Here is a 26,110-nt window from a genome sequence, read left to right on the forward strand (position 1 = left end):
TGCTTAAGAAAAAAAAATCAGTGTCCTTTTGGGTGGTGGTGGCTCATGCCTTAAATCTCAGCATTCGGGAGGCAGAGGCAGGTGATCTCTGTGAGTTCGAGGCCAGCCTGGTCTACAGAGTGAGTTCCAGGACAAAGTTATTGTGGTATTGCACAGAGAAACTCACCCAAATGGAGCTTACTACTACTTCTTCTTCTTTTTTTTTAAAGGTATCTTCAACAGGAGTTATAGATTTTAAATAAAACTTGGTCTTGGGGTTAGAGAGATGGTTAAGTGCACTTTTCTTTTCCAAGGAACTTGGGTTTAATTCCTAGCACCCACATAGTGGCTTCCAACTCTCTACAGTTCCAGGTTCAGGAGATCTGGTGCTCTCTTTTGACTTCTGAGTACCAGAGGCAGAGGCAGAGGGATCTTGTCTGAGTCCCAGCATAGCCAGAGATATACAGACAAATTCTGCCCCCCAAAATAAATAAATAATATAAATAGTTCTTAATAAATTAATCTATTAAAAAATGTAATAACAGCAGAATGGTTCTTTGTTTTGGATTTTTTTCTCTTAAAGTTCATGATTTTGTCATCTTCATAACAAGATCAGCTTAGAACTGAACCACTCTTCTTATTGCCCCCCAGTTAAAACTGTTTGCATCTCTTACTAGCCAGCATCCTCTTGGATCTGCAGTCAGCTAGCACACTCCAGTCTCAGCATAGTCTTCTTTGTAGTTTTACCTTTTTGTGGAAAATAAGTTTAGTCTGCCCACCACAGCCTCTGTTTCCTGTCATAACGCCGCTTTTCCTGCGCTTGTACTGTGGGTTACTTCGTGGGGTTGGTGCTTGCCACATTTCTTGCAGAATGTCTGGTGGGTCTTAGGAACGTTCATCATGTTGGCAGGAATGATATTGGCACTTGTTTTGGTTTTTGTGACAGGGTCTTGCCATTAAATCTTTGGCTGGTCTGGAACTCACTATTATAGGTCAATTGGCATTGAACCTAAGGCCATTTTATCTGCCGCTGCTGAAATGCTGGGGTTGTAGATGTACCCTGATGCACTCAATTCTTTTTTCTTTGTTTCTTATTTTGAGACAGAGCTCACTATGTAGACCAGGCTTGCCTCAAACTCAGAGATCCACTTGCTTCTGCCTCCTATGCCTCTTAGCTTTTTTTTTTTAGACAGTTTTCACTGTGTGCCCCAGATTAGTGTTGGACTTGGGATCTTCCTGCTTCATCTTCTCCAGTGCTAGGAGTAAAGAGAAGAGCCACTATGCCCAGGTTGCATTAAAAGAATTTGCTTTAGATTTAACCTGAAGGCATTTGAAAGCAGGCTGCTGTGACCTACCCTGGAGTTCCAGCTTTACTAGGTCTTAGGTGGGCCTAAGAATTTTGATTTTCACATTCCCAGGCGATGTGATTATTCTGGTCTGGTGACCACACCCTGAGATTCACAAGCACCCAGGGGGTGGACAGTTCTATCCTAGAAAGAGAGTTAAAGTTAGCAGGGACTAGAGCTCCAGCTCAGTGATCGGGCTCTTCTGTGCTAGACACAGAGCCTGTGTTCAGTCTCTAGCACCGAGTGAAGGGCAACAACTGTAATAAGTGCGAACGTCCCCAAATGAGCAGAAACCACTGTGAAACAGAGAGCTAAGCTTAGCATGGAAGACCTGCTCTTTCATTTGGCCAAGGTAATCTTGTAGATAGAAATGATTGTGCACGCCTTTAATCCCAGCCCTTGGAGGCAGAAGCAGGTGGATCTCTGTGAGTGAGTTAGAGGCCAGCCTGGTCTACAGATCGAGTTCCAGGCTGTTACACAGAGAACCCTGTCTCGAAAAACCAAAAAGAAAAAGAAAGAAAGAAAGAAAGAAAGAAAGAAAGAAAGAAAGAAAGAAAGAAAGAAAACCCCAAAAGAAAAAAAGGAAAAGAGAAATGAAAGGAAGGTGTTCATAGTTACTGGAGAGGAATCTCCAAATCCTCACACTTCAGATTGGGTAATTTCATAATTTCCACGCTGGAGTTTAAAGTAATCATTATTTCCTTTTGCTTGTTTATTTATTTATTTATTTATTTTTGAACAGGGTCTCTCTGTGTAGCCCTGGCTATGCTGGAACTCGCTCTATAGCCCAGGCTGGCCTTGAACTCATTGAGATCTTTCTGCCTCTGCCTCCCAAGTGCTGGGATTTAACGGGATGCTAATAATAATGTTAATAAAAATTTGGAATAGACTCTTCTGTTTACTGTGTAATATATTTTCTTCCTCTTGACCTACCTTCCTCCTTCCTTCCTTCTTCCTGCCTCCTTTCCTTTCTTATTTCTGTACTTTTGATAGAGAATCTCATGTAACTTGGACTGACCTCAAACTCTGCTATAGCTAAGGATGGTTTTGAACTTCTGATCGTCCTGGCTCTACCTTCTAAATGTTAAGATTACAGGTGTGTGCTGCCATACCCAGTTTTTGTGGTCCTAGAGATCAAATTCAGGGTTGTGTGCCTCTGAGGCAAGGACTCTTCCAATTAAGCTAGGCCTTGATTTTTCTTCTCTTTTTGTTTTTGAGACAGGGTCTTTATGTAGCCTTGCGTGGCCTGTATGTCACTATGAAGATCAGGTTGGACTCCAACTCACAGAGATCCACCTACTGTAACTCCTGAGTGTAGGATTAAAGGCATGCATCCATACCTGACCAGGCCTAGATGTTTAATAAAAACACTAGTCATAAAAAAAAGAAAGGCTGGGTATGGTGGCCCACACCTTTAATCCCAGCATTGAGGGAGAAGAGAAGGGGCAATGATGGGACAGAGGCAGGCGGATCTCTGAGTTCCAGGCCAGCCTGCTCTACAGAATGAGTTCCAAGAGAGCCAGAGCTACACAGAGAAATCCTATGTTCAAATTAAAAAAGAAAAAACTTTCATTTATCTTTTGTTCATTTTATGTTTTCAAATTCTTAAATTTCGGGGCTGGAGAGATGGCTCAGAGGTTAAGAGCATTGCCTGCTCTTCCAAAGGTCCTGAGTTCAATTCCCAGCAACCACATGGTGGCTCACAACCATCTGTAATGGGACCCTCTTCTGGCCCACAGACATACACACAGACAGAATATTGTATACATAATAAATAAATAAATATTATAAAAAAAACCAAATTCTTAAATTTCTATTCTCTCGTGAAGTTGAATCTGGGCGTGGCCTAATGTAACCTGGTTGATTGTGTTTGCTGTTCTAGGTCCATTTCTTCAACAGCTTTTTCCACAGACAGCTGGTAACCAAAGGCTATAATGGAGTTAAGAGATGGACTAAAAAGGTATTGTTTCCTTTATACTGAATTTGAAGTAGATGAGCGATTCTTGGGGGAGGATCAGAGCTGGAATGACATTATGGTGTTAGTAGAACCCTCATGTGACTGTTTACTGTGTTTTATCTTCATGTTTGACGAATAAGACTCTTGAGTGTGGATCTGAATGTGCTGTAAGGAAGGAGCTGCAGTCTGGGTGTTCATGACTGCAGCATTACTGTTAGCCTGCTGGGCCTGTGTGGAGAAGTCACTGCTGAGTGTTAGAATAAAAGGCTAAAATAGCTGACGTGCCTTCAGTGACGCTGTCAGAACGTGTTTATTGGTGGTGGACGAGGGTTGGAAGCCAGGGCCTCCCATATGCCAGGGAAGTACTCTTGTCCCTGAGTTACAACCCTAGCCGTGGTTTATGTAGTTCAGCTGGTCTTCAGCGCGTCATCTTCCTGGTTCAGCCTCCCAGTGTTGGTTACAGGTTTTCTTCATGACGCCTGAGTGGAAACACTTTTGAAACCTCTTGAGTTGATTTTTGATATTTTGACAGTTACCAGTAAATTCAAACTCCAATAATAAACATAGAAATAGTTTTGTTTTTCATTTGTCTTTTCAAAAGGCCTCAGACTCATGTAGCTCAGGCTATTCTGACGCTCAATCTGTAGCCAAAGCTGACCTCAAACTCCTGATGATTTTGCCTGGACCTCCTGAGTACTAGGCAGACATGTGCCGCCATTCCTGGCGTACTTCTCACAAGTTAAGCCGACTAGGAGGATTGGAGTAATGAACGTGAGTCCTAGCTGAACTTGTAAGCCCATGTGGAGGTAGAAAGACCAGAAGTTTGAGGCTAGTCGGAGCTATGTGAAACTCTTTTTTTTTTTCTTGTTGTTATTTTAAAAAGAAGCCAGACAAGGTGACACGTGCCTTTAATTCTAGCACTCAGGAGATAGAGGCAGGTGGATTTCTGTGAGTTCAGGGCCAAGTCTAGTTTAATAGCAAGTTCCACACCAGCCAGGGCTATACAATGAGATCGTGTCTCAAACCAACCAACAAACAAAACCAGGAATAACTCTTAAGTCGATGGAAATAGTATTTATTACTTTATTTAGACATTCCAAGCTGGCCTGGAATTCCTGCGTAGCTGAGGTTGAACTGAATGCCCGGTTCTCTGCCTCTGCCTCAGACTGCTGCAATTCCCAGTGTGAGCACAGCATCTCCTTTATGTATGCCGGGGATCGAATCCAGGGCTTTGTGGATTGGAGGCAAATACTTTACCAAGTGAGCCATATCCCCAGACCTGAAAATAATTTTTATAACAAGTACAGTGTCTGAAGTATACAAATCTAAGAGAGCTAGAATTCATATTCCAGTTTGGTGACTTAACTGGCTGTAATGTAAGCACACTTGCTTAACTATCCTGAAAGTCAGGCCCTCTGTAGAGGAGTTTACAGGTTTACTCTGTTGGGAGAATAAAGGAGATTATATTTAGCAAACCACTAAACACATTGTAAAATACACAGTAAATGCTAGTTGTCATGATATATATTGAAACTTACCAAATGTTCATTTCAATTTTTTGATGATCCAATCACTAGGTCTTTATTTTAAAGAAATCTGGAAAAAGAAAGATTTGTAAAAAGATGCTTATGAGATTGCTAATTTTAGTAAAATTAAATTCTCAAATAAATTGATACCTCAGCTTCATGGAATTTTAAGTCATTGGTAAACCTTATGGGTTTGTGTCACTATTTCTTATAGTAAATATGTATATATGGTGTGTGTGTATATATATGTATATATACATATGTTTTCGAGATGGAGTTTCTCTGTGTATCCCTAACTGTCCTGCCTGTCTCTGCCCCCCAAGTGCTGAGATTAAAGGCGTTTGCTACTGCCGCCACTGGGCAGTAAACGTGTTTTAAACTGACAAAATTCTAACAAAGCCAGAAATTAAAGGCATGCCATTAATTCTTAAGTGTTTTCTTTTTATTTTACTATGATTATTTTTAGTGGGGATGGAGAAATGGCAGTGGCCTAGGTTTGGTTTCTATGTCTGGCACCTTCTCTTGCCTCTGTGAGCACCAGGCATAGATGTAGTACACTTTAGCAGGCAAAACACTCAACACATAGAAGTTTTTTTTTGTGTGTGTGTGTGTATAATTCATGTCACAGGACATGTTTCTTTTGTGAAACATAAAACGCTTGACTCCTAAAAACTACCATCTTTAGTGTCATTATATAGTCATGATTGCTTAGAGACCATTGGCCATGGTCATAGGAAATAGTTGCAAAAAATAATCATTACTTTGTTAAGTGAAAATTATTCTATTCTCGGAATTCTCAAACTAGGATAACTAAAAAAATATTTCAGTCATATGCTAAATGCTAAGAAATTAACAAAACAGTATGAAAATGAATGTTTGAAAATAAATTGCCCTTAATCCCCAAACTCCCAGCACTCAGAATAAGAGACATGTGGATCGCTGAGAACTGGAGGAGAGCCTTGTCTACATCGTACCTTCTGACCCTCTCACACACCTACACTCACATGCTAATACATATGCATATGCTTGTATACACACGCTCAGACATACTAATAAAAATAAATCTCTTTAAAAAATACATCGCTAGTGGCAGATGTCTCTCATTTAGTAAACCTCACAGACAATAAGTAAGCTCACAAACTCAATACATTCAGTAGAACTGCATAGGTATATAATTAATAGATCAGTATACCCCGTCAAGAGAGTGTGTGGGCCAGTGAGACGGCTCCTGACAACCTGGGGTCAGTCCCTGGGACCCATATTGTGGAAGGAGAGAACTCACTCTTGAAATGGTTCTCTGATTACACGTGACCTTTGACGTGCATTGTCCACACACAATATATATAAATATTAAGATGGGGGGGGAAGCCAGGCATGGTAGAGCACATCTTAAATCCAGCACTGGGGAGGAAGAGGCAGGTAGAGTTTGAGGCCAGTCTGGTTTGTGTAGTGAGTTCCAGGATAGAGCTACACAGAGAGACCCTGTCTCAAAAAAACAAAACAAAACAAAAAATAAAATAAAATACAAAAAATAAAACGGGGGGCGGGTGAAGGTTATTTTTAAAGACCAGACCTAGCTGTGGGGTTTCTGGCTCCCCTTTATTCCCCATGTAGATATACAGTATGTATGTACCCAAGCTGGCCATAAACTTGCCATCCAAACCAGCTTCATTTTTTTATTTTTCTACCCAAGGGATATTTGTAAGAACAGATCATACACTTGGCCACTAGAAAGTTGTAGAGACATTCTTCTCTTATTATGAATCAAATTGAAAATAAGGGCCGGGAAGATGGCCCAGCAGGCAAAGGTCCCTGCCACCAACCCTATCTGAATTTGGTCCCTAGGACCTCCACATGGCACTCCAGAATAAAATATCATGCAAAAACTTTATTCCTAGAACTAGCTTTGTAGACCAGGCTGGCCTTGAACTCAGAGATTCACCTGCCTCTGCCCAGTGCTGGAATTGAAGGTGTGTGCCACCACTGCTCCGGTGCAAAAACACTTTTAAAAGAAAAAATTTAAAAACGTATATTAAAAAAACAAAGAAAAATAAAAATAAAAGGTGGCAGCAGGGAGATAGCGTAGTGATAAGATGCTCACAGTTCATGAACGAGGACCATGGCTTCAGACTCAGTACGAGACTCTCAAACAGTAAAACAGAAAACCAGTCGAGGGAAGGAGTGATGCATGCCACAGCACATGGAAGGCAGCAAACACCTTTGCGCTACAGGTCTCCCCTATAGGATCAGAACACAGCAGGCACCTTGACCTACACCATCGTGATGGCCCCAAACTTTTACTTAGAGCTAGGAATTTGTAGTTACGTAGGCAGGTCTGAAATGTGTGTTATTCTACTCTAGGCACGTGCCACTGTGCCCAACTTTGTGTTTATTTGTTTTGTAGATAGGATCTCTCACGCTAGCAGAGGGTAACTTTGCACAGTCTTGCTATCATCTCCCAACTCTGGGATTACGTGATGTGCTGATGCTCCACTACCTCACTTTTTATAGGTGTTTATGGACTGCCTACTACTTTGTTATCCTTTGGAATTTTTAATTACATCAGTTTATTGTGTGCGTGTCTGGGTACCCACATGGCATGGCTCACGTATGGAGGCCAGAGGACAGCTTTTTTTTTTTGAAAGTTTATCTATTTATTTATTTTTATTATTATTGATTTTATTGCTCCCCTCCTTTCCTCTCCCCTCCCCTTAAGCCCATGGTCCCCATGCTCCCAATTTACTCAGGAGATCTTGTCTTTTTCTACTTCCCATGTAGATTAGATAGTTCTCTTTCTACAGTGTTGGTTCCGGATTGAACTCGGATCATCAGCTGTGGGCAGGGGCCTTTACCATCTCCATCCATTGGAAGTTTGAGTGGAATAGCAATTTTTATAGATTATAAAAGAAGGGTTTTAAGAAGTGTTTGTCAGATCCCCTGAAACTGAAGTTACAGTTGTGAGCTGCCATATGGGTACTGGGAATTGAACCTGGGTCCTCTGGAAGAGCAGTAGGTACTTGTAACCACTGAGCCATCTCCAGCCCAAGCTTTGTCCATTTTAACATTGGAGCCGAGACTGTAAGGTTCAAGTGTGCTGAAACACATTAGTATGTGTATTCCTGTTCTCTTATTCTTTAGAACTGCATAAGGTAGGTACTATTGTACCTACATGTTACACTCTTAAGAAATCGGCATAAAAGAGCAAGTAAAACAGATAAAGCAAAAGGAAAAGAACCAATCTTTGAATTTAAACAGATTTGCTTGAGGTTGCATGATCTTTACTTTTTTAAACTTTGTTGTCTTTAGTACTATTTAATACTAGCCCTAGTGTACGCTCGGCTCCCTAGCAGTGCTCTAAAACAAAAGCCAGCACCCACGCACAGGTGGAAGAAGAGAGCCAGCTGCACACAGCTGTCCTCTGACACACATTATGCATGTGCGTCCTCATAGTAATAATAAATATGTTAAGTCATAGCAGACAGTTGACCAAACTAGTTTTTGTACATTAAGTGTAAAATAATATTTTACTATTTGTCTTACTTTTGAGCATTTTAATTTAGTAATTACAAATATGGCCTTTAAGATGAGACACTATTCACATTCTGCTTTACCACTTCCCCATTTTATGATTGTTAGCAGGTCAAAGGTCAGTAGATGGATGATGGCGTTGGCTCTGTGGTGATGGCTCTTTCTCTTCACCAGGTGGATTTGTTTAAAAAGAGCCTTCTGCTGATTCCTATCCACCTGGAAGTCCACTGGTCTCTTATTACTGTGACGCTCTCCAATCGAATTATTTCATTTTATGATTCCCAAGGCATTCATTTTAAATTTTGTGTAGAGGTAAGTTACTATTCTGCCTATTTTAATTTTTAATCTGTGCTTGACCATGACAGATCATAGCTCTAGACAGAACAGCTGACGTCAGCCGCTGCTTCGCAGTGTGAGAGGACAGCTGGCAGGGCAGGTGACCGAGCTGTCAGATCTGAGGCCCCCTTTGGAGAGGCGTGTCCTAGTTGGATTTAGCATTTTATTTATTATTTATTTTGTTTTTCCATACACGGTTTCTATGTCTAGTCTTGGCTGTCCTGGAACTCATTCTGTAAACCAAATTGCCTGTGAACTCGGAGATCTGCCTGCCTGTCTCCTGAGTGCAGGGATTAAAGGTGTGAGCCACCACCACCTGGCTGGATTCAGCATTTTTTAAAAATTTATATGCATTGGTGCTTTGCTTGCATGAGGTTGTCGGATACCCTGGAACTGGAGTTACAGACAGCCCAGCTATCAGCCTCCTAAGTCCTGAGATTATAAGTATACAGTACCATGCTTGGTGTTGAGAGGAGGTCTAATATAGCTGAGGCTGGCCTTCAACTTGCTGTGTGGCCAAGGATATCTTTGAACTCCTGGTTCTGCTCTTAGTACTCAAGTGCCAAGATGTTGGGTGTGTGTCCCCACATCTGGTTCACACGGTGCTGGGAAAGGAACCCGAGCGCTGTGCACGCTGGGCAAGCTCTTCACTCAACTACAGACCCAGCCCACTAACAGATGTGTGAAAGGCGTGATGGTCTAACAATTCATGTGCACAGTGAAGGCAGACTCCTCGGGTAGATGTCAAAGCATGTTATCAAAGTTTTAAAATATAATGTTACTTATATCAGCTGAGGAATATAGATTGATTGGAACATCCACTCTAAAGTATCCACCAATAATCCCCCCCCTCTCTCTGTGTGTGTGTGTGTGTGTGTGTGTGTGTGTGTGTGTGTGTGTGTGTGTAGAATTTAGTATATGGTAAAATTGAGAAAAGACAAATTGTTGAGCTGGCAAAATTTGCTATTTGGAAAAATACAGAGGATTGCATTAATACTATAGATAGAAAACATGAACATGCTGGGCACGGTGGTCCATGTCTTTAATCCTTGGGTTTGGGAGGCAGATAAGTAGATTTGTTAAGTTCCAGCTTAGTTAGGGCCACATAGTGAGACCCCATCTCAAAAGCAAAAAAAAAAAAAACCAAAACATGAAATCTTGGATAAAATATAGAAAATGTTTTATTCATTCATGGAGTAGGGAAGGCCTTCTTACACAAAAGGAAACACCAAGGAACCGCTTGATAAATTTAATTGTATTACAAAATCTGTGTCAGATTTGGAGTTATAGCTCAGTGATAAGAGTCCAGGCTCACCATACACATGGCCCATGGTTCAGTCCTCAGAACCACTAAGTGAGTGAGTAAAACTAGAAGTTAGCAGACGTGTGGTAGACCTGGAGAAAATGGTTAACTGCATCTCTACAAGTGAGTTAAGGGTTGGGAAAAGGCCTGCGAAATAGACAAGAGAGCCGGAATGTTCTTTGTTTAACTTAAGCTATTAATGCTTTCTGCCATGTTTCTCTTGTCTTTAGATATAAGACAAGGTTTCAAATGTAGCAAGTTGACCTCATAAAGTGAGGGTCAAGTCTTGAGTGCCTACTTCAGTCCAGATGTGACTGGGAGCCTGAAGGACAGTTCCAGCTGGAAACTAACAAGTGCCATGCGGTTGTACAGACTGCAGCTGTTCTTCCTTCCTTTCTGATTGGTCAGCTTCCATATTTTCACCAGCTAATGGAACAACATGTGTGTTGTGCTTTCTTTTTAACCAGAATATAAGAAAGTATTTGCTGACTGAAGCCAGAGAAAAAAACAGACCTGAATTTCTTCAGGGTTGGCAGACTGCTGTTACAAAGGTAAGTTTGACACAGCTGGGACTCTAGCCTGTGTGAGGGGGACAGTGGCTCAAGGGCGGTGCCTGCTGGGAGATCTGAAGAGTCCAGGCCAATCAGAGTAAAATCTTAGTACTTAATCATCGTGAGGCTCAGTTTCCCAGTACTTGCTGAGAATCATAAATCATGTCATCCTTGATGTAGTTAGTAACCTTGTGGTGTTCTAATTGGTGGAGGCCCTGAGGCAGACACAGCCCTCCAGCTGTTTCCTTATAATGGTCTCATTTGTTCCTTACAACCTGTGTGGCAGGCAGTTCTTTAGGGTTAAGAGGCGTCTTTATTACATACACAAGAAAACTGGATATTGGAACTATTGTTAGAGGCAGGTCCTTGAACTCAGGTCTGTCTAGGTTATTGGCCCAGTTTTATAGGCAGAGTTTTGACAAATGTTGAACCTAAGCCCAAAAGATCAAGATTAGTTCATCTTTTAACTGAACCAAATACTAGTCTTTAAATTTTTATTTTTTGTTCCTAATAACCTACATACTAGTTCACATAAGAAATGAACTTGTAGAATTTTAGTTTTTAAAAATTGTCTGATTTACTGATTTATTCATCTAGCTCGTCCAGGTATGCTACATCCTTTTAGAGTCTTCCATATTCCTGTCTTAGATGCAGTGACCAATTTTTTGGAAGCATATTCTTTGCCTTTATGATTTACTTCAAAGAGTCCAGCAGAATTGTATAATCTGAGGTAAAAAGTTAAGGCTATAAAGAGGAACTTTATTAGGTAATTGTTTTTTCATTGTTGTGATGAAATCCATGACAAAGAGGGGGGTCTAACTGTGGCTCCGTGGAGAGTATAGTCTATCACGGCAGGGGATGTCTGGTTGCATTGCATCACAGCCAGGAAGCACAGAGGATGAGCACCGGGCACTAGCGTATTCTGATCCTCAGGCCACTTTTATTCATTGTCATTGAACTGATAGCACAACTAATAGCTAGGTCTTTAAAGTGGTTTTTAAATTTGTTTTTCTCATTTCCCACATTTAAATTGTGGTTGCCACTTGAAAGGTCTTTTCATGTGGCCTCTCTTACAGGTATTTGAATAGTAGAGGTATAGATTAGTTATCTGGGAGTAGTGTTCCCATTTACCCACGGGAACAGTTTTCTTATGTGGACAGACACCTGGTCTATTTTAATGATCATCTTCTTTTTCTCTTCAGTGTATTCCACAACAGAAAAATGACAGTGACTGTGGAGTCTTTGTGCTCCAGGTAAACACTACTTTACAGTATGCCAACTGCTTGTTTTGTCTTGAGAGAAGAAATGGTGGTCCTGCTGTTTAGTGTTAGGGAAGACAACACTCTCCCTTTGTTGCTGTATTGCGGTTAACCTTTAGGAAGAACTGACTCGCAGGGGATCTTAGGAAGCTGTGTCAGAGGACATGTATTTATGGGAGAATAAAATGACACGTGAACGCAGAGATTTACATAGACCTTGGGAGGTAGCCCCACTGTACACCTCACACCTCATGAATTTTGGGGGTTTATAAGGAAACTTCAGTTACTTTCCCTCTGAGGTCCAAGTGCATACGGGCTCAGCAAACTGTACTTGGGCAGAGTGGAAGGATGCCTAGCTGTCCACTTGCTTGGAAAGCTGATTCTCATTGGAAGTCAGTGCTCTAAAATACCATGATTCTCAAGCTGACTTAGTGGCATAAGCCTTTAATTCCAGCACTTAGAAGCAGATCTCTGTGAGTTCAAGACCAGCCTTGTCTACAAACAGTCCCATAAGAGCCAGGACTGTCACACAGAAAAACCCTGTCTTTAGAAACAACAAACAAACAAAAACAGGATGATTTCACAAGACCCATGTTACTCTGCAGCTTCAGACCTAACTTTAGGGGTGTGTGTGTGTGTGTGTGTACACGTGTACGTACAGGGCAGTGGGTGGGAGCACTGTACACATGCCATCTAGGTGTCTCCGGGACAGAGCACATTTTTTTTTTCTTTTGCAGTACTGCAAGTGCCTCGCCCTAGAGCAGCCTTTCCAGTTTTCTCAAGAAGACATGCCTCGGGTACGGAAGAGGATCTATAAGGAGCTGTGTGAGTGCCGGCTCCTGGACTGAGACTCAGCAGGGACTCTGAAAGACTGGCCATGTTGGAGCAAATGGTTTGTTACTTGAATCTCCAAACACTTACTGAATTTTTACAGATATTTCAGATTGGTGGTATTGGGCCACTATTGTTACCTCAAATTATTTTTGCCCTTCTTCATTTCTCCTGCTATCATGTACTTTTTTAAATGTTTGGTTTAGTTTCATTTTAACTTTATGGATTCCATACATCCCTCCCATATTTAATATTTATTATCCAAACGCATGCATATAGACAGAGCATGCAGTAAAGAGTATTAAAAAAAAGCCTAGTAGATTTGGTGCAGCTTTTGAAACATAGTTAGATGTGAACTGAATACAGGTTTAAAATTTAACCCCAGAACCTAAAAATGCAAGATGTTTTTGATACAGTGTAGCTCAGAATAGATGTTTCCTATGGCATAAAGGGGTAGCTAGGAGTGGTTGTGGAAAAGCCAGTCATGTTTAAATGAGCGGCACCTTTTGCTGATGTCCCTCAGATGAGTCTCTGAGCATGAGATGCCTTCCTTCCAAGGGGAGATGGGACTGTTCTGCTTAGGGACACAGTGCTAGCAAGTACAGTGCTGATTTGAGAAAAGAGTTAAGGTATGAGAGAAAAAAAGAAAAAAGAAAAAAAAAAAAGCAGCATCCTTGGGGGCCAGTTACCTTAAAGAAAGGTTTCTTTTGTTTTGTTTTGTTGTTTTGAGACAAGGTCTCACTATATAGCCCAAGCTGTACTAGAACTCACAGTAGTTAGGCTGGTCTGGAACTCAGGCCAATCATGTCTGTCTCCCCAGGGCTGGTAATACAGGTGCATACTAATATACCTTACAGTAAGATTTCCACTTTGGTCTTAAGAATTATAATAATGGATTAAATCTCATAAAGGTTTCTTGGGATGCTAAACTTTTTTCTGGGTTTGACTTGTGAAAAAAAAAAACAACTTAGCATCCACCAAATCAATGGTTAAATGAAAATTAGGCTTTTCATAAAAGTAATTTGCTAGTTATCACCTCTCTCTGTTGCCTTCCATGTTCTCCAAGGTATTACAGATTTACCAAAAATGTTTCTGCTTTAAGGTGTCTGAGATACAAACATTCAGAGTAGAAGACTGGCGAGGTCTTGCACATAGTGGGAGAAGAAGGGAGGCAACACCGAGGTCTCTAGGAGAGCACGTGAGGAATGTTTTTTAGTCTTCTCTGGTGGCTCAGCATCTTGAAGGGCTGGCTCTATTGGCTTCTGTAAGAATAATCTGAATCCCGTACTCAAAATCTCCATCCTCTGGGGACAGGCTGTTCTGTTAGGAGGAAAGTGGTGATCTTGCATCTTTAGGCTGGCCTTTTGTGACATGTTCTAAAGGAAAATAAGTAAGATGCATAGTAAGCCTAACTAGTTATTTTTTCTGAATTGAAGGAGGCAAGAGTAATGAACTTGTGCAGAAAAATACCAAGTAAATGACAGAAGAAAACTGACAGTTTTCTTCTTGTTGTTTGAAAAACAAAAAGGTAAAATGTCTGAGAGGGACTTACTGCTGCAGTAAGGGTTGACCCTCTATAGCAGTATGGACCCTGGGCAGTAGCCTTAGCTCACTCCTCTCCTTAATCACCCAGCCTCAAAAGGCCTAAGCATAAAACCAGGTCAGCATTTCTTGTGCTTCAGGTCATTAAAAGAGAGTAGAGGCACTTTATGTTGTCACAGATAAAGGTTGTGTCACCACTGGGGATGATGAAAAGTTAGAGGAAGATAAACCTCTTCTGTTCTTGTGGTTCTGGGGACTGTATGTTAGGCAAGTGCTCTACCACTGAGCCTCCTTTGTGCTTTTTGAATTTCGAGACAGGGTGTCATGAAGTTGTCTACGTTGGTCTTGAATTTACTCTGTGGCTAAGTCTGGCTTTGTTTATACTCCTGACACCCAAGGAGCTAGAATGACAGTCAGCCATGTCAGGCCAGACTGCCTAAAGATCTCTTATGAAGGGGTTTGGGGAGCAGGGTCTCAAGTGTAAGGCTAGCCTCAAACTCTTTATGTAGCTGAAGATGACGTTGAATTCCCAGTCCTCTCCCAGATGCTAGGATTATAGGTCTGTGTCACCAAGCTAAAGATATGGTCCTAAGATTTTCAGACATAATTACACCAGCATGAACTTCTTTAAAATTTATAGCATGGGTTTTGTTGCTGTGCCTCTACTGTTTCAGCCAGCGATGAGATGATTGACTCAAAATGTCTCCAACTTTTAAAAATCTTGTGAGGAATTATCTCACTTCCTCAGTAACAGACCTTTCATAGAGACGTTACAGTTGTGTTCGAGAATCTTGTTGAAATAGGGTCTTTGTTTACCCCAGGCTGGCCTCAAACTTGCAGTCCTTCTGCCTCAGCCTCCCTGATGTTTGGGTTACATGGGTGCACTAGTATTTTCAGTGCCTGGGAGAACCTTAATGTCCAGAGCCTGAGTTGCCACTTCTCCAGTCTGAGAAATGGTCACGTCAGCACGGAAACATGCAGGAATGAACAGAGACTCAGTTGTCCAGGTCTAAGTAGCTACTCTTTTCCTTCTAACAAGATCAGCTTCAGATGGACTGTTGAGCTTGCTTTAGCCTCAATGCTGGATGTTCTGAGTATGTTCTAAGTCTGTTTTTGTCATTAGTGAGCCTTGGTTTTAGAATACATAGTTGCTCTTTCTCCTCTTGTGATTACATGTAAACTTCTGTTTAGCTTTCAAGTCCTAGATTGCAGAATTTTTTGTCTTGATGTTTACAGCAATGCTTTGCTGTCACTGGCTTGGCTCTGAACTGTTGATGCCCATAAAGTAGGCAGACTTTATGTCACTGGGATGAATGTAAACCCTGCACAAACTTAAAGCTATTCATATATGACGAGCCTTCAATAAGCTGCCCAGTCCTCCTGGCAAACTTATCTGGCTGTATTTGCTTCTTTCCAGTGTTCTTTCTTTTTGTTACATTTCTAGTAATGAATATAGATTTAATGCATCTTTTAGTTTTCTTAGGCAATCATGAGAATTAACTTTCGGTTCGCTGCTCAAGGAAGAGAAAAGCAGTTGCTGCCAATAATTTCACAGTGCGTTTGGCTTTGCACTGTATTTTGTGTTTACTATTGAATATGAATATCATGGTTATCTTGAATTTATGGTTGGAGTACAACAGTAACAGACCTAACTGGGGACACAGCCAGTACTTGCATAATGTAAGTTGTCCCTTTTCTCTGCCGTTGTGGTTCACTGTTGCCGTCCCCGTATTAGAAGCAATGGGGGTCTGAGTGGGTCACGGTGAGAAACAGTGAGTTAATCTGCAGAGATTATCTGCTCTGCTTCATATGTTAAGAGACCAGGTTAATCTTATACAGCACAACTTCTGCTGTGTGCTAGGCTCTGCCTCTTGGCTGGTAGATAACCTAAGATCTGGGGAATAGCACCCAAGAAGTGCTATTATATTTGGGGTTACAAAAGCAGACCTAGACAAGTTGTTCGCTTGAAAGATTATGATCATGTAAAATTACAGTCAGTACTCAACCCTTCTAGCAAAATATTTTTTTGAAAAATAAACTAAATGCCTTTATAAACATGTGTTCTTGTGTTGAGTAACATGTATTGTTAGGTGGCTACTATCTCCTAGTGTCTCCAGTGGTAAGGCTCTGAAGAACAGTGGCGTCGGAAGCCTCCCTACTCTGCTGAGCTGTGCAGTGCAGCAGGAGCTCTTCCTGGGTGGGCATGCTCTAGTTTATCTCATACCACAGCTAATGGCCAGCGTGCGGCTACTGAGTACAGACAGTGCGCTTGGTGTCACTGAAAACTCAGGCTTCAAATTCTCTTTTTTTCTTTTTTGGTTTTTTTGAGATAAGGTTTCTCTGTTTAACAGTCTTGGCTGTTCTAGAACCTGCTCTGTAGACCAGGCTGGCCTTGAAGTCACAGAGATCTGCCTGCCTCTAGCATATGCTACCACTACCCAGCTAATTTTATTCTTTTTATTGCGATGTGTGGTGGCATACACCTTTAATCCCAGCACTTAGGAGGAGGCAGAGGCAGAGGATCTCTGAGTTCAAGGCCAACCGTGTCTACAGGGTGAGTTCCAGGACAGCCAGGGATACCTAGAGCACAGTGTCTCAAAACAGCAAAGAATTACAACATTCATTTATTTTGGTTTTTCGATACAAGGTTTCTCTGTATAGCTGTGGCTGTCCTGGAACTCAATTTCTAGACCCATCTACCTCTGCCTCCCACTAATCCCTAGAATAAAAAGAAAAAAGAAATTTATGCCCTGACAATGCTGAAGCATGCATGGGCAGCCCATATATGGCAGTTCTGTTGAACTTGTCCATATTGAGTGTCATGGTCTAAGTTAAGTTGATGAGGACAAGACCAGGTCCTCTTCCTCAAGAGGGCACCGTATTTCATTACAGATGGTTGTGAGCCATCATGTGGAATTGAACTCAGGACCTTTGGAAGAGCAGGCAGTATTTTTAACCACTGAGCCATCTCTAATCCCTAGAGCTGGGACTAAAGATGTGCAGGACCCCGTCTGGCTAAGAGTCATTGCTGTTTACTTAGGAGTGTTCTGCCTGCATGTAAGTGTACCATGATGCATGCGTTCATACTCATGGAGGGCATTGGAGCCTATGGAACTAGGGTTGCAATTAGTTGTGAGCCACCACATGAGTGCTGGGAAGTGAACCCAGGTCCTCTGGCAGACAGCAAGTGCCCCTGTGCCATTGCTCCAGCCCCAATTTTATTATTTTTAAGTAGCCACATGTGGTGTCTAACCACCATATCAGGTAACAGAACTCTAAACCAAGTCTCAAGTTTTCTACCTCAGCTTACAGTACATAGGAAGCTAATGATTCAGGTCCCAGGATGGCTGCTCTCATTCTTCACTCACACATCCGGCCTTCCTGTCTCTGTGGGCTTTCTAGTTTTTTTGTTGTTATCTGGGATAGAGATGGGCTGTGCCTTTTGAGTTCCATCCTTAGCTAGTCTTTTTCCCTCAGTCTCCCAAGTGTTAGGATTATAGGCATGTGTCACCACACCAAGCTTAGCACACATCTTTGAGAGCTCACTTTCTTTAATTAAAATGGGGGTATAGTTCAGATATTATGCCTGAAATAAGAAAGTAGAGTGTGGTGTTTGGAAGAAAATAGCCCCCTCCACCCCGTAGGGAGCAGCACTGTTAGGAGTTGTGACCTCGTTGGAGGAAGAGTGTCACTGTGGGGGCAGGCTTTGAGGTCTCTTGTGTTCAAGCTATGCCCATTGCGGAACAGTCTCCTGCTGCCTATGGATCAAGACTCTCAGTTCCTTCTCCAGCACCATGTTTGCCTGGATACCACCATGTCCTGCTATAATGACAATGGACTAAACCCCTGAAACTGTAAACTAGACCCAATTAAATGTTTTTCTTTCTAAGAGTTGCTATGGTCATGGTGTCTCTTCACAGCAATAGAAACCCTAAGACAAAGGAGTGTATGAAAAGAGACCTTCAGAATTAGCATCCTCAAGCCCAAGAACTATCCTAATTCAGCCTCGTTTCTTTCCTGTCCATTATCTGGACAACTAGCCTCTCTGCACTGCCCCTTCAGTAGTGGTTGGTCGGTGCATCCTGTGTTTCACAGGGTGCCCTCCTTTCCCCTTCATGCACTGCCATAGCAGTTAGCTCTGAAGCGGACATACCAATTCTGTACATTATTTAGACTCTGTTCCAGGACATAGGGGCCCCAAAACATGTCCTTCTTTATAGGCAAGGAAGTATACACAGAATAAGTTGGTCTAAATTTATTGAAACTTGTTACAGAAGATAAAATTCCCACGGTTTTGGGTCATAAGACTGTAGAAATCTAAGTTATATTTTACTACAAAAGAATATAAGATAAACAGTTCAAACTACAATATAAAAGCTTTATTTTAAAACTCAAGTATCTCCTCATTAAGTGTTTGCTTCCTAAGTTGTTCCATTATAGTTGTTACAGCTCCAAGAAAACCATTTTTAATGCAGCCTCACAGGTGTTCTGCACAAACCTTGAAAAACTAGTAAGAAAAAAATAACAGATGAAAGATTTCCCTTTAATCATGAAAAATTATTCATATGCAATATTAGAAAGAAAACGCAAAATTTTCTAGACTCCCTTTCTAAAGACCTCCAGCTTACTATGAATGCATGGACCACGGCAGGCACGATTTGAAGGAAAAAGTTCTGGCCGGGCTGTGGTGGCGCATGCCTTTAATCCCAGCACTCGGGAGGCAGAGGCAGGTGAATCCCTGTGTGTTCGAGGCCAGCCTGGTCTATAAGAGCTAGTTCCAGGAAAGCTAGGACTGTTACACAGGAAAACCCTGTCTCAAAAAACCCAAAACCAAACAAACAAAAAACCCAAAACCAAACAAACAAAAAACCAGACAGTTCCTGGAAGAGGCTTTCTGTTCTTAAACACTTCCAGTTCGCAAACTCTTGAATTATTTAGGCAGTCGTGAAGACTAAACCTAGGACCACTCAAATGAGTACTTAACCACCGTGCCTTGTATCTCCCCCTGCCCATTTTCTGTTTCTATTTTGAGGCAGACTCAAAAAGTTCCCAGGCTGGCCTTGAACTTGTGATTTTCTTGCTTCAGCCTTTCAAATAGCCAAGATTATAGGCCTGGCTGAAGCCCCTTTTTAAAGCCCGATTAACTTGAAGGTCATTTTGAAAGCAGGAAGAAATAACCTAAGGCTCCAAGAGCAGTTTCCATGTCAAGGCGGTGTCTGAACTGTCATCCCATTGCCTACTGACAATGTCTCCCCCTTCCCCCACTCCTTAGGACAGCAGAGGCTCTCCGCACAACAGTGTCCTTGGGGTTTGGGGGTTTGTTTCTTTGTTTTAGGGGGTTGTTTCTTGTTTTAAACTGTCAGTGAAACATTTGTAAATTTTGCGGAATGTGTTTAGTGAACACTTCAAGTCCTGACATACAAAGCACAGAAGCAGACAAGACAACTTAAGGCTTGACTTTTGTGCCAACTATATTTTCAATATAAAAAGCAAATCCAGCCGGGCGGTGGATTTAATCCCAGCACTCGGGAGGCAGAGGCAGGCGGGTCTCTGTGAGTTCGAGTCTAGCCTGGTCTATAAAGGGAGTTCCAGGACAGGCTCCAAAGCTACAGAGAAACTCTGTTTCGAAAAACCAAAAGAGAAAAAAAAAAAAAAAAGCAAATCCAGTTGACAAACACCTGTTCCAATTTAGAGCAAAGCTACAGACTATAGCAAAACCTCAGCAATACACATGCAAACTTAAAATCATTTCACTTTCCATGAAGATTACCAACCTACTTGTAAAGTCAAATCTGACACTTTCCAGTCTCCCTAAAGGGCGTGTGGTATCCGGCTGACAGTTTAATTGGCACAGATTGAGTCTGTTGCCCAGGATTACGGGTTTGACCTAGTAACAGAAAAATCAACCTAATAAGACTAGAATTAAAGGCATTCTTTTGGATTCTGTCTTTAATAGTTCAGAGGAAAACCAGAAGTGGCTTCCAGTGCAACAGAGATACTGCTCAGACCTTGGGTAATGTTCATCAACAGAGTGAGCTGTGTACTTGGGGCTCTCACCACTCACTGTTTTTGTGCCAGCTTGCCATAGCCGCCTCTCCCAGCATCGTAGTCCTCCCGATACTCATCTCGAACCTTAATTGAAAAAAAAAAAAGGCACCGTGGGATGTTTGTTAATCCTACAGTCATGCCAGTAGTTAAGGTTTACAGTAGTTAAACCTTTTCGGGTGTCCATGAACAAACAAGGCATAAACATTAATACTCACTTGAGTGTATTTTGCTTTTGTTGTAGGCACTGTGGCAGGGGGAGGGCCCCTAGCATGAGTTGAGTTCAGTAACACTTAAATGTACAGAATATTTCAAAATCTAAAATTTCCTTATCATCGGTCCTGATGTGCACTATCTGTGATTTCAACATTCAGGAAGCAGAGGCAAGAGGATCTCAAGTTTGACGCCAGATGTCTTAGGAAAACCCCCCAAATCCCATCAAAACTCAAAAGCAAAAGCTCATACAAGGAATAACCACAAACTGACAACTGGAATCCCAGGCAGGTTAGCTATGCCCTTGTAGCATACCTGACCCCCAGACCGTCCACGTCCATACTGCCTGCCCTCCTTAAAGCCTGCATCCCAGTCTGTGCGTATGATCCGGTCATCCAGACGGGTTCCGTTTATGTACCGCATAGCGTTCTCCGCATCTGCTCTCGAGTAGTATCTTATGTAAGCATTAAGGGACACCAACAGCACTTAGGAGCACAGAAAGGACAGGAAAACGACATTTTGTCCAGACTATGTCAGTCATGATTTCCTATATATCTGCTAATAATTATTTGTTTCATGTTTTGATTTGCAAATAGAAAAATATGGTCAATGTAATTTTGGACCACAAACCTCTTATGCAAGAACAATGATAAAGTTCAACATAGTGACTCATGTTCATAATCCTAGCACTCAGGAGACTGAAGTAGGGGGATTGCTGTGAGTTTGAGGCCAGCCTGGACTTCATGCCAAGATTCTGTCTCAAAACAAAAACAATGGCATGGGGGAGTGGGGGTGGCTGGAGAGATGGCTCAATGGTTAAAAGCAGTGACTGCTCTTCCAGAGGTCCTGAGTTCAATTCCTAGAATCTATATGTTGGTTCCCAGATCTGACACTGCCTTATGACCTCAGAGAGTATCAAATATGCACGTAGTACAGACATGCATGCAGGCAAAGCACTCCCATATAAAAATATAAAATGAACAAATATAATAAAAAATTTAAGAATCACTAACACCAAAAAGGAAAATCATGCATAAACACAGACATGCTTATATATAAATAAAAAATCCCAATTACCGACTTAAGCAATTATAATTGACACTGGACTTGCAACATGTAGTGAAATCCCAGCACTGACACCCAGACAATGCCCAGCAAACAGCAGGCATCTAATGACTTTTGTTCCATGAACGCTTGACAGAGCAAAACCAAGGAGCAACAGTGAGCTTGCTTTTGTAACTTAGCAAAAATGTTGAGCACATGTTTGCCAGGCAAATGGAAACACTCTGGTTCTTAAGGGCCTTTTTATCTTTTGCCCTGTCGTCCCTGTGAACCCTTTTACGTTACTGCTGCTAGGGTACAAAACTTTGGTCCTTTATGTCTAGGGGAAGAATGAAAGAAATGTGTTGGGCTCCAAAATCAGACACCAAACATTGTGGTGGAATGGGCCTTTTTATGCTCAGTGGCCTGGGGACTTTGGCCCAGGGGTGGAGAGCTAGTCTGAACAACATCACAAGATTCTTTTTTTTTTTTTTGAGGTGGGGGGAGGGTGTGTGTGTGCAAGACAGGGTCCATGTAGCTCAGGTTGTCCTGGAACTCAATATATAGACCAAACTGGGCTCTAACTCACAGAGATTCCCCCGACCCTGCCTTGAGTGCTGAGATTAAAGGTGTGTGTTACCACACCCGACTAGAACACTTTTTGATTTTTCAAGACAGGGTTTCTCTGTATACCCCTGGCTGTCCTGGAACTCACTGGAACCCGAGACCACCTGTCTCTGCCTTCCAAGTGCTGGGATTAGACACTTTTTTCTTTCTTTTCTTTTCTTTTTTTTTAATATTTTACTTATTTATTATGTATACAATATTCTGTGTGTTTGCCTACAGGCCAGAAGAGGGCATCAGACCTCATTACAGATGTTTGTGAGCCACCATGTGGTTGCTGGGAATTGAACTCAGGACCTTTGGAAGAGCAGGCAATGCTCTTAACCACTGAGCCATCTCTCCAGCCCCCTAGACACTTTTTCTTAAAGACTCATCTGTGAAGTTTCTGAACAGAGAACACCTATCAGTTTCCCAGTTCACAGAGTATGACTCAGGAAGAACTGAGAGAAAAGTATAGGATTATAGTAAGTTAGTGCCTTAAAAACAACACCCAGGAGGGACAGGCTCCAGATGAGCCAGGGCCACAGGGTGAGCCCCAAGAAGGATACTCCACAAAACAGAAGCCACAGGCCGTTTTCTTCATCTTATCCAGACCCATGATGATCTTCTTTATATCACCACTCTTGCTGAAGAGCTCATAAATCTGTTCTTCAGTTGTATAAAAGGAAAGATTTCCAACATATAATGTACAGCTTTTCTTCAGTAATTTTTCTTGTTCTTCATTGTCCCCCTAGAATTTCAAATAGAGACCAAGTGAAACATTATAACCTCAAAAGAGATGTGCTTAGGGCTATAGATGCCCAGCCAGTAAAGCGCCAGCTGTGCAAGCCGGACAGTTGAGCTTGACCCTGGAACCCTTCCTAGTGAAAAGCTGAATGTGGTGTCTCGCATGGGCAATCCCAGCACTCCTACAGGAGACAGGGCTGTGAGATGGGACAGTCTCCTTGAAGCTTGAGGCCAGCCTCGCCTGGAGTCCACAGTGCAGAGCAGAAACAAGAGTGAGTCCTCAGAGGTGAAAGTGAGGGGCACTTCCTGACATTTCCTGTGCCCTCCACAAGCATAACACACACACAAAATGAACGAACTTGAAAACTAAATTCTAGAGCCTGCTTAAAGTTACAATCTTAAAGTTACACAATGCCCCTTCTGATCTGGAAATTAAAGCTTTGCATCATCCGACCCCTGACATACTCGTCCTTGCCATAAGAGGCAGTTCTGAAGCTGGGCGGTGACGGTGCACGCCTTTAATCCCAGCACTCGGGAGGCAGAGGCAGGTGGGTATAAGTGAATTCTATGTCAGCCTGGTCTACAGAGCGAGTTCTTTCCAGGACAGGCTCCAAAGCTACACAGAGAAACCCTGTCTAGAACCGCACCTCCCCCACAAAAAGAAAAAAAAAGGTGAGTCTTTTTTTGTTGTTTTGCTTTTGAGACAGGGTTTCATGTAGCTAAGGCTTTTCTGAACCTACTATGTAACCAAAGATGACACCGAATTTCTGATCCTCCTGCCTCCACCTTCCAAGTATTGGGTTTACAGGCATTCACCACTCTGGGTTTATGTACCGCTCAGGGTGTACCTGAGCACTTCCTGCCTGCATGCTAGGCAAGCATTCTACCTATTGAGCTATGTCTACGTAGCCCAGTTACTTTGTTTTGCTTTTTGAGATAAGACCATAGCCCAATCTGGCATCAAACTCGTGACATTCATGCTACTACCTCCACCAAAGGCTTCAGTAACAGGAATGGATCATCACACCCATCTCCCAAGTTATAGTTTTTTTTTGTTTTTTGTTTGGTTTGGGTCTATTATTTTATTCATATTGGTGTCTTGCCTGCCTGTATGTCTGTGCACCGTGTGCATGGCTAGTGTCTTCGGAGACCAGAAGAGGGCAGCAGATCAGCTGGAATCAGCTACAGATATTGTGAGCCATCATGTGGGTGCTGGGAACCGACTCCAAGTCCTTCAGAAGAACAGTCTACGTTAATCTCTGAGCCATCTCTCTGACCCTCCTAGCTACAGTGTTAAAAAGGAAGAACGTGGAGCTATAATACGCAAGTGATTTTGCCTGCCCCTGTGAAGGCACAAAGGCCTGCAGGTGAGAAAGCTACATTTAAGTTTTCTTTAATTCTCAGAACTATGATGTGGTAGGTCCTAATGTATTATTCCCATTGTACATGTGAGGGAAAACAGTTTCAGCTAAGGGAAAAACACAGGAGTTATATCCAGAATTCAAACTTAGTTTTGGGCTGAGCATGGTGGAGTATACTCTTTTAATCCTCTGGTGAGTTCAAAGCCAGCCTGGTTTACATGAGTTCCAGGTCAGCCAGGCTATAAGTGAGACCTTGTCTCAGAAAGCAAAATAAAGTAAAATTCTGGTCTTATATCCCCACTGCAGCACTGCCTTAAGATCACGGCAGGTCTGAACAGGTGACATCTATGGAAAAGTAGTCACTGTGTGCTCGAACAAATAAACAGCCGGATGATGGGCTTTCATCCCAGCGTTCCTGAGTCTGCCACAGGCGGATCTGCAGGGGGATCCAGGACAGCCAGGGTGGCTACACAGAGAAAGCCTGTCTCAAAAAACAACCCCAAAACAAACAACCAAAAACCCAAATGAGCCTCAGGTTTTAGAACTTTAGACGAGCCATTAGAGAAAACAATCACTTCATTTCTTTGTACAGGTGCAGGCGGATCTCAAACTTGTGATCTTCCTGCCCCAGTCTCCAGAACAGCTAGGACTTCAGATGTCCCCACCACACCGGGCTAGCGGATTCACTGAGGACTACAGATGTCCCCACCACACCGGGCTAGCGGATTCACTTTGTACTGCTGCTCTTTTCCCACAAGTAAAATCCAGTCTACTGCTTCAGCGTAATGTAATTTCCCACTCAGTACAGCCCTGATACATTCCATTTAGAAGACACTTGAAAATGCACATGACAGAAATCATTACTGTTCAAAGGGAGCTACAGGCTTTTGACAAAAGAGTCCTTTCCTGGTTTTACCCAGGAAGCTTCAGGTGGAAAACGGTTAGGCATTAATGTGTAACTGTTCAAAGTAGTGAGACCTGTAAAAAGCGGCAGAAACTCTTATCAGACACACAGGAGACGTTTTCAAATTAGGCTAATTTTCTTTTCGTTTTGTGAGCCAGGGTTTCTCTGTGTAGTCAATGGCTGTACTGGATTTTGTCGTCCAGACCTTGATGTGACTCGTGTGGCTTGTCTATTTCCGATGCCCGACAGACAGCAAAAACAGGATTCAACTTTGAGTCTCCTACTTACTGCCCACTTTGTAGGATTGTCTTACAAAACAAAGGGCTGTAGTGCCAAACGGCAGTGTTTGGCTGATTATTAAAACCAAAAACGGAGCCGGGCGGTGGTGACACACGCCTTTAATCCCAGCACTCGGGAGACTGAGGCAGGCGGATCTGTGAGTTCGAGGCCAGACTGGTCTACAAGAGCTAGTTCCAGGACAGGCTCCAAAGCTACAGAGAAATCCTGTCTCAACAAAAAACAAACAAAACCCGGCAATAATGTACGGAGCCATCGTAGGGATACCTCCTTTTTCATTTCAGTCACTTTCCCAAGCAGGACAAGCCCATCCACAGCCACCACACCCGGACCTCCCTGCATCGGTGCTGGTAAGCGCAGCGGCAGTAAGAGAATGTTAAAAACAAGTCTCAGGTTCCCTAGGAGCGAAAGGGCTTCAGTGATATCCAAACACCGCTAGGACCCCATTCGCACTTTAGGACCCCAACAAAACAGGCAGGAAGACACAATAAGACAGGTGCAAGCCGTTCCTCAGCATTCGGACCCAAGGCCTGACCCTCTCGTGGCCCGGCCGCCTCACCCGGAAGTGCTGGTCCCGGTACTCGCTGAGCTCCACGTAGGAGTCGCTGCGCAGCGCCTTCAGGAGGCCACCGGACATGGTGCGAAGACACGAACCACGACGCGGCCACGGCTGGAAGAACCTGGCGGCGGCGGAAACGGAAATGTGCGCGGCGTGCTGCAGTGGGCGGACGTGGTCGGGTC

At 42.7% G+C, this 26,110-nt stretch overlaps 2 protein-coding genes across 5 annotated transcripts in view; one reads left to right on the forward strand and one right to left on the reverse strand.

Moving 5' to 3' along the window:
* The window catches only part of Senp5 (SUMO specific peptidase 5), a 34,672-nt gene extending 18,457 nt beyond the window's left edge, over positions 1-16,215 (forward strand). Inside the window, exons 6-10 of the mRNA XM_075966984.1 lie at positions 3,208-3,285; positions 8,511-8,648; positions 10,443-10,526; positions 11,729-11,779; positions 12,523-16,215. Of these exons, the coding sequence (XP_075823099.1) occupies positions 3,208-3,285; positions 8,511-8,648; positions 10,443-10,526; positions 11,729-11,779; positions 12,523-12,633 (462 nt within the window). The 3' untranslated portion in view covers positions 12,634-16,215. The remainder of the gene's footprint in view (positions 1-3,207; positions 3,286-8,510; positions 8,649-10,442; positions 10,527-11,728; positions 11,780-12,522) is intronic.
* Positions 4,337-26,080, reverse strand: Ncbp2 (nuclear cap binding protein subunit 2). Of its 4 annotated transcripts, XM_075967029.1 has the most exons (6): positions 25,929-26,080; positions 22,630-22,811; positions 20,732-20,870; positions 20,223-20,290; positions 4,821-4,878; positions 4,337-4,722 (listed from the first exon to the last, which is right to left on the reverse strand). In XM_075967029.1, exons 1-5 carry the CDS (start codon positions 26,004-26,006, stop codon positions 4,869-4,871), a joined length of 477 nt encoding a protein of 158 aa, XP_075823144.1. In that variant the 5' UTR covers positions 26,007-26,080; the 3' UTR covers positions 4,337-4,722; positions 4,821-4,868. The 4 variants fall into 4 exon arrangements, with proteins under 4 accessions (XP_075823144.1, XP_075823127.1, XP_075823136.1 ...); XM_075967012.1 differs by lacking the exons at positions 4,337-4,722; positions 4,821-4,878 and adding an exon at positions 18,399-18,665; XM_075967021.1 differs by lacking the exons at positions 4,337-4,722; positions 4,821-4,878 and adding an exon at positions 19,892-20,045.
* Between the last annotated feature and the right edge of the window lie 30 nt (positions 26,081-26,110).

Source organism: Microtus pennsylvanicus, chromosome 1 (assembly GCF_037038515.1).
Source record: "Microtus pennsylvanicus isolate mMicPen1 chromosome 1, mMicPen1.hap1, whole genome shotgun sequence".
NCBI lineage: Eukaryota > Metazoa > Chordata > Mammalia > Rodentia > Cricetidae > Microtus > Microtus pennsylvanicus.